Source organism: Cottoperca gobio, unplaced genomic scaffold (assembly GCF_900634415.1).
Source record: "Cottoperca gobio unplaced genomic scaffold, fCotGob3.1 fCotGob3_397arrow_ctg1, whole genome shotgun sequence".
NCBI lineage: Eukaryota > Metazoa > Chordata > Actinopteri > Perciformes > Bovichtidae > Cottoperca > Cottoperca gobio.
In genome coordinates, this window is record NW_021166986.1 from 503 (window position 1) to 13324 (window position 12822).

At 42.3% G+C, this 12822-nt stretch overlaps 1 protein-coding gene across 1 annotated transcript; it reads right to left on the reverse strand.

The window, feature by feature from the left end:
* Positions 1-254: 254 nt before the first annotated feature.
* On the reverse strand, positions 255-6269 carry LOC115005907 (solute carrier family 49 member A3; the record flags this gene model as incomplete). The annotated part of the gene is made up of 4 exons (XM_029427875.1): positions 5802-6269; positions 1930-2088; positions 882-1098; positions 255-331 (listed from the first exon to the last, which is right to left on the reverse strand). Coding segments are annotated over exons 1-4 (615 nt in total), but the record flags the coding sequence as incomplete, so codon positions are not given.
* Between the last annotated feature and the right edge of the window lie 6553 nt (positions 6270-12822).

Below are 12822 nucleotides of genomic sequence, written 5' to 3' on the forward strand. Positions count from 1 at the left end.
AAGTGTTTCTGGCTGGTGAGCGAACATTTGCCTGTTTCCACATCCATCAGACACAGAGCAATACAAGCGTTCATCTGGAGTCGTGTTCAACTCACCAATGTAAATCTAAAGTTCTCTCTCGTCAGATAAAACCAAAAACAATGAGTGAAAGCAACTAAATCCTAAATTCAGACAGGTACTGGTCAACATCCCAACACTAAACCTGAGCAGACTCCTCATCACTGCATTTAAACACTTCCTCTTCATCAGCTCACCAGTTGTGGGATATCTGCCGATGTTTTAGCCATCATGGGAGACAGGATGCTAGCGAGCAGGATGCCCAGGGGATTGGCTGAGGAGGGAACAGAGAAGTATTACTGCATCACGTTAAAGTTACTACAAAGAGTTTTTAATTAACTGGTTATGAAAGCTCAGATGAATACGGACCTACATCCAAACGAGACCATGAGCCAGAAGATTCTTTATTTCTATCTAGCAAAATGAGACGACGCGATGTACGGCACGCAGACCGAGAGAGGAGAGACCACTCAGGAGATTAAACCTATTTATAAACCAATTTATGCTGACGTGCAAAAATGTGAGGGCTTCCCCCACACGCTGCAGCACGTGCTGGGACTGAATCAGGTCCTACTTAATATTCGATACAGACTGGGACAACATGACAAGAGGCACACACGATTAAAGTTGAAACACTTTATAGAGAAGCTTCTTCTTTCCTCACACAGAGCTGAATAATATGAACAGTAAGTCTGAAGTCTTCATGTGTGTTCATACTGACTTTAGATCAGTTTTGCATAAATGTACAAGCTGTTGTAATAACTCTTCTCTGAGTGCGTGTGATTAATAGCCAGAGAAAAGCCTTGGAGACTGAAATCACTCACACATAGAGGCGATCATGTTCGCTGTGGCACGCTGGTGGTCAGGGAACCAGAGAGCTGCCAGCTTGGTGGGGGTGAAAATGATGAGGGGCTGAGCCAGAGCACCAAGGGTCTGACCCAACATCACTATAGGGTACGGGCTGGAAGGACCCGGGCCCGTGAACGTCCCGAAGAAGCGCAGCAGCGCTCCGAACGCGTTCAGCCAGGCTCCCAGAATCAGCTGCAGAGTCAAGATGGCAGAAAGTCAAAATGCTTTCTAACACAGACAAACAATAAAGACAGGGGGAAACTCCAACCACCTGTCTCCCTGTCTGACTGTCTGACTGACTGTCTGACTGACTGTCTGACTGTCTCCCTGTCTGACTGACTGTCTGACTGACTGTCTGACTGTCTCCCTGTCTGACTGACTGTCTGACTGTCTCCCTGTCTGACTGTCTGACTGACTGTCTGTCTGTCTCCCTGTCTGTCTGCCTCCCTGTCTGTCTGCCTCCCTGTCTGTCTCCCTGTCTGTCTCCCTCTCACTGGAGCACAACAGACAGGTGGTCTGCTCACGTGCACACACGGGGCGTTTAAATGTTAACTGTTTATCACTCGACTGCATGAACAGATAAATTAATGTTTCTGTAACAAACGATTGTTGAAATATAAAATATGAGCCAACTGAATAATTTCCACTTTAATTATGGAAATCATGTAAAAACAGTCGTTTTCAATGTGGGGCAGCCGGCGTGTACGTTGAGCCGTTTGACTGTATTTGGGGACGGTTTGTGACGGCGGTGAAAGGTCACAGCTTTGGATGAGATTTGCGTTTCTGTAGATGGTGCTCGTCTTCTTCAGTCTGCACACGGCGGCTCCTCGTGTTTTCTAGTTATTCATCAGTTTACTTTAAACCAAATATAATGTATAAGCATCATTCCCCAGGAAAGAGAAGCAGAGCATCAACCCCCCCCCCCCTTTTTAATACGCAGCTCCACTGAACCATGCAGAACCTACTAAACAAGTTACACGACATCGCCGGGAGACGCCTCCGTGTTCAGAGGGAGGTCTGTACCGTGATCCGTAGCCCGCAGGTGTCCAGCATCCATGTGGTCCCAAAGCTGAGCGGTATGGCCACCACCATGTAGACCAGGGACAACCAGTTGATTTCCCCCAAAGTGACCTTCAGAAACTGGGCAGACTGGTCCGCTACTGGGGCAAAGGTCAGCCATATCTGGGGAGACACATGGAGGTCATGAGGTCATACCTACTCTTACAATATGACTGCTGAAACGAGTATCAGCAGTCATCATCAGTCTGAGAAGATTCTTATTTAATATTTAAATGGTCATTTTACAATGAGGATATAAGATATATATATATTTTAAGATACTAGTTTTATATGACAATTAGATATTGGTTATTATGGTTACTTTGTACATTGAAGATTGTTAATGTTATAAGAGGATTGATTTGTTTTGTTAGATCTCAGAAGATCAACCCGTTTCTCCAGTTGTATCTTGTTTGTGGATAAAACCTGTTGCACCAGTTGCATTTGAGAGACGAGTATCTCGTCATGTGACCTGCACACAAAGAGGAAATGATTCGATCCTGAGTCACGGCAGCTCGTTCTGCTCTCGTGACCAGTTAACACACACGCTGTTCTGCTAGCGAAGGTACAACAGTGTCGCACAGAAAGTAGTGCTGTGATGTTGGATGTTACAGAGGATGTGAGATGTTATTCATATGGCGGTGTGTTCTTTATACTATGACAGTTTAAATCCCAACATCTCGCCTTGCTTACGGTATCCAAACATGAAGAAGAATCGCTTTGTATCACGATACGTACCGTATCATAAGATTCTTGCTGAAACACAGCGCTAGTCTGCTTGCTGTAGTTCCATAAAACCCATAAAACATCTTGTAAAATGGATTATACAGTAACCATGTTACTGCAGTGCATGTGAACGCATCCAAATTACCGCCATAATCTGATTTTTCCAAGCAACTCTGATTTGCTTAGTGCGTGTAAACGTAGTGACCCAACATCCAGGTTACACAATACAACTATAAATATAAAACCCGGGTGAAGAACACTGAAATGTGCTTATAGCTTCTCATACGCTCGTCTGGAGAACTTGTCGGGCAGCATGTCGGGCTGACGGAGGGACTGAATGAATCTGACCTGTAAACTGAATACTGAGCCTACAAAGGCAGCACCAGAACAACTCTCTGTCTGGTGGACAATGAAGGAAACCTAATGTATGCAGCTGAGTTATTGTCAACTGCTCAGCTGATGTGGGCACAAAAGCCAGGCCCGTCTCTCACGGGGTGAAATGCTCAGAGTTCACATTTTCCCACAGTCCTCCTTTTCTTATTCTAGAGAGCCGATTCTGTTCGCAGAGGAACGGCTCGACCGTCCAGCGACGCTTCACACACCTCTCGTAAGCTTCTGACAAAACGTGGCTTTCAATGTCACAATATTGTTTCATTACAACACCACGAGTGGAGTTTCATATTGTACTGAAACTACAACGCTTCATGCCGATGCAGACAGCTAAGATATGCATATTATACATATACATCATTCATATATATATAATATATATATATATATATATATATATATATATATATATATATATATATATATATATATATATATATATATATATATATATATATATATATATATACATATACATATATCATTCAAGCCAACGAAGGACACTCACACAAGTTACTTCATTTTAAATCAACAAAACATGTAATCTTTCCTTAGATTTTTGCAAACTTCTAAATATTGACATCAGATTCAGCCTCCAACTATATTATATTATTATATTATTATATATTATATCCACATAATCCACTCGACACGCAGTGAAAGTCACATTGTACGTGGAACGGAATTGGGATTATTTTAAATTTGTGGTTGTTATTACAGTGGCATTTATTAAAGCAACAATAATGAATAAATAAATGATCAAAGATTAAATTAAAGTCCTTGTTTTTTATGTTGTACAAACAACTTAACAAAATAAAAACAAAGCTAAACTTCTTAAACGCATCAATGTTTAATTTCCTCTTGACACAAAGCAACCTTAAAAAAATCACTAAATAAACAATTAAATGAATTATTAACATTATTTAATCATTAATTATTTAATCCAGACAAAGACTGTGATATTCAATGTCAGCTTTCGGTATTTGACAGTTTTTAATACGCACTTTTATACCCAAGTGTATCATTTCTCCATTTCAAGTGTTTGATTTCTTGGCCTATTAAAAATAAAAAGCATCTGGTGGTTCATGTTCTGCACTCGTTCCACGTGACCAAGACACGTTCTGTAATTGAACACAATGCTAGTACGGTTATGGTTCTCAAAGTTAATCTTAAATCAATTTACAAGCCAACAAATAACAGCCCACACCGTTTGTGTTTGTAAATCCCACCCTGAACCCTCAGCAGGGCTGTTAACGTCACACTGATTGATGTCTCGCCGGCTCATCAGCTGTTGTTCGCCACATCATGAATGACTCTCGGCCAGCTGAGCATCTTTTGTGAGTGGGAACACCAGCCCCGTGGAAACAATAGCTCCCATAGAGAGGACGAGTCCCACGGGAGCAGGAAATAGGTGATGGAGGGCTCAGTTTGCATGACTGACACGGGCACACTTGCCTCCAGGCACACGTTTCAATGGCAACATCCCCGGGGGAATCATATCAGCTTCCACCAAACATAAGGAGGCTCCACGTGTCATCTAGCCTTTTACAACCACACCTGCTACTCAGCTCGAGGGAGAAGCTCAAAGAATCTCAGATATCTGAGGGAAGGACAACAACCTGTTGGTAAATCAAGAAGCAGATACCATTTCCTTTTTGTTTTACATGGAGATATTGTAATTCTAAACTTTAATTTTCTTTGCTTTTAAAATTATTATTTGTTATCTCCCCAATGGTTGGGTGTGTTCCTGCGTGAACCTGGAGTTTAATGTCATGTGTGACTCGGTTATTTCATTATTAATGAGAAAAGTACTGTGATTTTGAGGTTCTTGTAATTCACTACTTATGCTAATTTTATACTTCTACTCCACTACATATACACACACATATATATATATATATATATATATATATATATATATATATATATATATATATTTAACAACATTAGTTACTTTGCAGATTCAGATTATTAAAACAAAATTTAAATCAACAAATAAATCACGATGCTTTATTCTGGATTAAGTCACCTGGCAGCTGCAACATTAGTGATGTTTACACATGAATGTATCACCAATTATAATCCAAACATATTAACATATGTTATTCTGAAATTGGCCATTTTGCTTTAGGAGTACTTTCACTTTTGGCACAAATATATTTTAATGCTAATATTTTTGTACTTGTCAAACAAGGGGTGTCAAACTCATTTTAGTTCAGAGGTCACATGCAGCACAATTTGATCTCACAATCGCACAAAACATTTTGTCACAGGTATCTGGAACAGTATTTTACTTTATGATAAAATATGATTTTTACACTTTGCAAAGTCATCCCGTGGGCCGGATTGGACTCTCTGGCGGGCCGGTTTTGGCCCACGGGCCGCATGTTTGATACCCCTGCTTTACACTGTGGTATAACTTTTACTTAAGTAAAGGATCTGAGTACTTTATCCACCACTAATGATCTTTTACATCTTGTATTATGGAGTCTTTTCGACAATAAAAAACTTATTTTTTTAATGGCAGATTAGTTTATTTTGAGGGAAGCTGTCAAATTGTGAAGCAAGCAAACGTTCCTGCATATTGACCCAAGAATCTGCCAGAAGAAGACACATTAATTGTACTTTGAGCAGTAACATGTGGGGAACAAGCTGCATTTATGTTAACGTTAACTTTGTTATTTCCGGTCACGTGACCACACACACTAACGTTAACTCACCGTTGCGTTAGAGCAGTTTAACAGACACAGCACGAGCAGAACAAACCACCTCCTCTTGTAAACTTTAAAAAACAAAAGTTTCTTCAGATCTGTGTTTGGTGCTTTCGGAAGAACACCGGCAGAAACCGTCTGGACCTCCGTGGAGGCTTCACCGTCCTCCATTAGTATTTACGGTGTTGACAAGTTCGCCGGTTAAGCTAGGTAGCTAGTCGCGTTAGCTAACAGTGTACAGCACATCCCATCGTAACGGTCCATAAATCGGTGAAAACACAGTATAAATCCTTTAAAATACAAGCTGTAAATCCATGGTGTTGTCTTGTCATGGGTTATGACATATATCATGAATAGACGCCGGGAAAGCAGTTAAACTGCGGGGAGAAGTCGCCAAACACCGCTGCATGATCCGGGAACACCGCCGGGACAGTTGTGATGGATCAAAGATCTTCTGCAGTCAAGATGAATCACTCCGTCGTTAAACCAACGGCCCGGGATAAACACGTTTATGCATACATTGTCAAATATGTGGGAATATTACTTACATGTACGAGCTTTATTGGGTTTTGCAGAGGCCCGCAGGTATATTTCTACTTGCTATATGCCTTTTTTATATATCTAATCCATTTTAAGCAGGGATGGAACACATTAGTAGTTAGGGTTAGGTAGTTTGTAGGGTCTTTGGCTAGTGTTAAATGTGTTGTAGGTTATAATTGCTGTGTAAAACATGAAGTCTTTCCAATTCTAGACGTGTTAGAAAACATATATTTTAAATACTATCTGCTCAGTGTCTGTTTTATGGTTGTATTTTTTGTGAATAAACTGAATTTAATTAAACATACATGTGTATGCATACATTTCTTTCTCTAAACATCTCAGAACATTTCACATGTCCATGTCGCTAAGTGAATGTGAATGAATGTAAATGTATGTACATTTGTAATGAATATGTGGACGTGCTGTGCAAAGTTGACACACATTTTCCGCTGCCTGATTTTTCAGATGTGGTGTCTTTACTTAAGCACAAAAGTATTAGCCTCTCAGAATAATTTATATTATTACTATATTATTGGCTTATAAGTGTTAATGCATTAATGTGTTCAACACTTTTATTGATCTAAATTTGAAAAGTAAATTACCAAATAAATGTAGAGTCCATAATTTATCTGAAATCAGGATATATTTTTTTTAAACAATTTTATTGTACATAATGTAATACAGAACACACATGACAGCAAGAATAGATACGAGCAGATCACAGATCCTTAGGGATGTGGATATAAACGGGGGGGAAGACTTATACAGAGAAATCTGGATATTTAATCATCCTTCACGGCGGTTTTGATAATCTTTGATAAACTTATATTTAATGAACCTGTGAGAAATTAACATTTTAGATTTAAAACTCAATGTATTGATGTTGTTCATGCCTATATGATTCACTCTTTCAATTGTAAGGGAGTCAGCTGACCGGTTACAGTAAAAGGTCATTTTTTCACCAAAAAAGGTGAAGGAATTCTTCTAAAATATTGAGAGTTGCTAGTTCTATTAAGAATGAAAGACTTGGTGTGATGAATCACATCTCTTTACTTCATGCAGCATGGAGAGAAGACCCAAACAGTTGTTCTCTGCAGGACTGTCAGAGTGTATTGGCTTTATATATCATCAGTTAAACCTCATGACGAGAGAGAGTCACCTTAGTCCTTCCTCAGAGCATTACTGTCGCCAGTTTGCATGTGGAAACCTCCTTGCATTACTTAATAATGTGTGTTGAACGGTGTCCTTCTCCTGGTGATTGTTCTTACTTGTAACTGGAACAGAGTGAGAGGTCTTGACTTCTTGACTGAGCACCGAGCAGAACATGAGCCTCTCTCTCTTTAACCCTTAGTGAGTCACTTTAACCCTTAGTGAGTCTCTTTAACCCTTAGTGAGTCTCTTTAACCCTTAGTGAGTCACTTTAACCCTTAGTGAGTCTCTTTAACCCTTAGTGAGTCTCTTTAACCCTTAGTGAGTCACTTTAACCCTTAGTGAGTCTCTTTAACCCTTAGTGAGTCACTTTAACACTTAGTGAGTCACTTTAACCCTTAGTGAGTCACTTTAACATCAAGTCTTCACTGATCATTTCTCTCAGATCATGTTGACTCCACTTTTAGACACATTAGGTAATGATTGTTTTAGTTGTTGTTCTGTGCAGGATTGAACCGTTTTGAAGTCAAACAAATCTTTAAATATCAGTGCTTTTAATTTGATAAAGAGTTAGTTTACAATTCTTAAGACTCTTTTTTAAAAGATGAATATTTATGTTTTGATTTATATATATCCCCCCCCCCCCCCCTTTTATTACTTGTGTTGCAAGTCCCAAGTTAAGACAGGCAAGACCCAAGTCCTAAACCTTGAGTTTTGCATATTGCAATTCATTTTCTGTTGACCACCGTGCAGCTTTTGTTGGAAAACGGTTTCGCAAACTCAATGCAGACCTGAGATGTGTACTTCAGCTCTAGGAAGAGTCCTGGCTGCTCCAAACTTCTCCCCTTTAAGAAGGATATGTTCCCTGGTGAACCTGCAAAGCTGCAAACAGCTGAATATTTCAAGAGGTTTTTACCAAGAGCCGAATTATCTGCAGAGGTCTCCTCCTCTCCAAAACAGATGAACATGGTGAGTACAACTGGGAAAAAGACTGAATGAAACAGTTTCATGTTAAGACTCTTTTTTTTTTTACGTCTGATGACTAAAACCCTTCACGCTGTTATAATGTATAGTTAAAAACCACCAAGATCTAAAAAGTGAACGTCTTAGAACTGGATAACCTTTCATCATGTATTTCACACACTCAATTTACAGAGAATCCACAGATGTGATCATTCAAAAGGCTTCTAAACAATATCCCAAACATCTGATTTTGTCAATGTAATTATAGAAGGAAACATCTTGAATGCTTCAGTATTGAACTTGAGACACTGACTGAGGAAGTCTTACATGAAGCTGTGATGAGTAATGTGTTGCAGCCATGGCTCGTCCCCTTTTGTGTTTTGAAGGATGTTTTTACAGTTCTAGTTTTAAGTCACACTTTACTAAAAGTTTCTTGTCCTGTAACTTCTTTATACAAAGTTTAGGATCTCTTGGAAGAGATACAGACTTGATTAAATTAATCTAACCACAGCCCCGGAGTTTAAATTGAGTTACGGAACATCCTGCACAAGTATAATAGACGCTGTATTGTAGAAGAGCAACATCCACAGTTGAAGAAGTACATTTTAAAGTCAACTCTTAAACACAATCATGGCTGCAGCAGCATGAGGTTGTATGATGTGAATGTCTGCGGGTCAGCAGATGTTGGCCTCTGGTTGAACTAAGGTGCCAGCGTGCCATGTTTCATGACAGTAGTACCCACCCACACTGTTATCCCTGCTCTCCTCCTCCTCTTCCTCTCTCCTCCCCTCCCTCTCTTCTTCTCCCTCTCTATCTGTATGCATTTATGTAAATGTATGTTACTAACTCATCATCCGGGGTATCATCCCCGGAGTGTCTGTCTCTCATGTGGCAGGTTGCCACTGATAAAGTTTACGTCAGGATCATGAATCGTGGCTGCGCCTGCTGCTCTGGTCCTGCTGGACACCGGGAAGCCTTCTTGACATTTTCCTGGATTCATCCAAACTTTCTCTTTTTCAACACAACATAATTTCTGTCAAATGTTGTATTTGTACTATGTTGTTTATCCTGTACACACGACATCTATTGCACGTCTGTCCGTCCTGGGAGAGGGATCCCTCCTCAGTTGCTCTCCCTGAGGTTTCTAACATGTTCCCCCTTTAATTATGGGGTTTCTTTGGGGTGTAAGGACAGAGGGTGTAAGGACAGAGGGTGTAAGGATAGAGGGTCTGAGGACAGAGGGTGTAAGGATAGAGGGTCTGAGGACAGACGGTGTAAGGACAGAGGGTGTAAGGACAGAGGGTGTAAGGATAGAGGGTCTGAGGACAGAGGGTGTAAGGACAGAGGGTGTAAGGACAGAGGGTCTGAGGACAGAGGGTGTAAGGACAGAGGGTGTAAGGACAGAGGGTCTGAGGACAGAGGGTGTAAGGACAGAGGGTGTAAGGACGGAGGGTGTAAGGACAGAGGGTCTGAGGACAGAGGGTGTAAGGACAGAGGGTTTGAGGACAGAGGGTCTAAGGACAGAGGGTGTAAGGACAGAGGGTTTGAGGACAGAGGGTCTAAGGACAGAGGGTCTAAAGACAGAGGGTGTAAGGACAGATGGTGTAAGGACAGAGGGTCTAAAGACAGAGGGTCTAAGGACAGAGAGTCTAAGGACAGAGGGTGTAAGGACAGAGGGTCTAAAGACAGAGGGTGTAAGGACAGAGGGTGTAAGGACAGCGGGTGTAAGGACAGAGGGTCTAAAGACAGAGGGTCTAAAGACAGAGGGTGTAAGGACAGAGGGTTTGAGGACAGAGGGTCTAAGGACAGAGGGTGTAAGGACAGAGGGTTTGAGGACAGAGGGTCTAAGGACAGAGGGTCTAAAGACAGAGGGTCTAAGGACAGAGAGTCTAAGGACAGAGGGTGTAAGGACAGAGGGTCTAAGGACAGAGGGTGTAAGGACAGAGGGTCTAAGGACAGAGGGTGTAAGGACAGAGGGTGTAAGGACAGAGGGTCTAAGGACAGAGGGTGTAAGGACAGAGGGTCTAAGGACAGAGGGTCTAAGGACAGAGGGTCTAAGGACAGAGAGTCTAAGGACAGAGGGTGTAAGGACAGAGGGTCTAAGGACAGAGGGTCTAACGACAGAGGGTGTAAGGACAGAGGGTCTAAGACAGAGGGTCTAAGAACAGAGGGTCTAAGGACAGAGGGTCTAAGGACAGAGGGTCTAAGGACAGAGAGTCTAAGGACAGAGGGTGTAAGGACAGAGGGTCTAAAGACAGAGGGTGTAAGGAGAAGAGGGTGTAAGGACAGAGGGTCTAAGGACAGAGGGTCTAAAGACAGAGGGTGTAAGGACAGAGGGTGTAAGGACAGAGGGTGTAAGGACAGAGGGTCTAAAGACAGAGGGTGTAAGGAGAAGAGGGTGTAAGGACAGAGGGTCTAAGGACAGAGGGTGTAAGGACAGAGGGTTTGAGGACAGAGGGTCTAAGGACAGAGGGTCTAAAGACAGAGGGTCTAAGGACAGAGAGTCTAAGGACAGAGGGTGTAAGGACAGAGGGTCTAAGGACAGAGGGTGTAAGGACAGAGGGTCTAAGGACAGAGGGTGTAAGGACAGAGGGTGTAAGGACAGAGGGTCTAAGGACAGAGGGTGTAAGGACAGAGGGTCTAAGGACAGAGGGTCTAAGGACAGAGGGTCTAAGGACAGAGAGTCTAAGGACAGAGGGTGTAAGGACAGAGGGTCTAAGGACAGAGGGTCTAAAGACAGAGGGTGTAAGGACAGAGGGTGTAAGGACAGAGGGTCTAACGACAGAGGGTGTAAGGACAGAGGGGTCTAAGAACAGAGGGTCTAAGAACAGAGGGTCTAAGGACAGAGGGTCTAAGGACAGAGGGTCTAAAGACAGAGGGTGTAAGGACAGAGGGTCTAAAGACAGAGGGTGTAAGGACAGATGGTGTAAGGACAGAGGGTCTAAAGACAGAGGGTCTAAGGACAGAGAGTCTAAGGACAGAGGGTGTAAGGACAGAGGGTCTAAAGACAGAGGGTGTAAGGACAGAGGGTGTAAGGACAGCGGGTGTAAGGACAGAGGGTCTAAAGACAGAGGGTCTAAAGACAGAGGGTGTAAGGACAGAGGGTTTGAGGACAGAGGGTCTAAGGACAGAGGGTGTAAGGACAGAGGGTTTGAGGACAGAGGGTCTAAGGACAGAGGGTCTAAAGACAGAGGGTCTAAGGACAGAGAGTCTGAGGACAGAGGGTGTAAGGACAGAGGGTCTAAGGACAGAGGGTGTAAGGACAGAGGGTCTAAGGACAGAGGGTGTAAGGACAGAGGGTGTAAGGACAGAGGGTCTAAGGACAGAGGGTCTAAGGACAGAGGGTCTAAGGACAGAGAGTCTAAGGACAGAGGGTGTAAGGACAGAGGGTCTAAGGACAGAGGGTCTAAAGACAGAGGGTGTAAGGACAGAGGGTGTAAGGACAGAGGGTCTAACGACAGAGGGTGTAAGGACAGAGGGTCTAAGAACAGAGGGTCTAAGAACAGAGGGTCTAAGGACAGAGGGTCTAAGGACAGAGGGTCTAAGGACAGAGAGTCTAAGGACAGAGAGTCTAAGGACAGAGGGTGTAAGGACAGAGGGTCTAAAGACAGAGGGTGTAAGGAGAAGAGGGTGTAAGGACAGAGGGTCTAAGGACAGAGGGTCTAAAGACAGAGGGTGTAAGGACAGAGGGTGTAAGGACAGAGGGTCTAAGGACAGAGAGTCTAAGGACAGAGGGTGTAAGGACAGAGGGTCTAAGGACAGAGGGTCTAAGAACAGAGGGTATAAGGACAGAGGGTCTAAGGACAGAGGATCTAAGGACAGAGAGTTTAAGGACAGAGGGTGTAAGGACAGAGGGTGTCGTATGTACAGTCTGTAAACACTGAGACAAATGTATAATTTGTGATATTGGGCTATATAAATACATTTGATTTGATTTATCTGAATTATAACCACACAACGTCTCTCCCCAACCATCCCTCATCGTAACCAAAGCCAACGTTATAACTAAAAACCTTCTCACGGCTTATATTTAAACGTAATCAGTTGGAATTATTATTGAAGTTACATCATTTCTGGCCATAAAGCTGGTGGGATCCATTATTTATTTGAGCTTTTTATTTGAGTTGGTATTTACAGCGTCCTCCATTGGTGTCAGAGAAAGATTATGATTTATGATTTAAAATAAACTATATAAAAGACTTTCCCAGACAAAGTGTTATTACCTCCAACAAGGAGAATTTGTGAGTTTGTCAGCAGCATAATGGAAAAACTGCTAACCAGTTGTTCATGTAACTTGGTGAAGGGTGCATAATGAGCCGAGGAAGAACCCATGAAATTTGGGATTTCATGGGTCGGATACACGAGGTGTAAGTCTGCG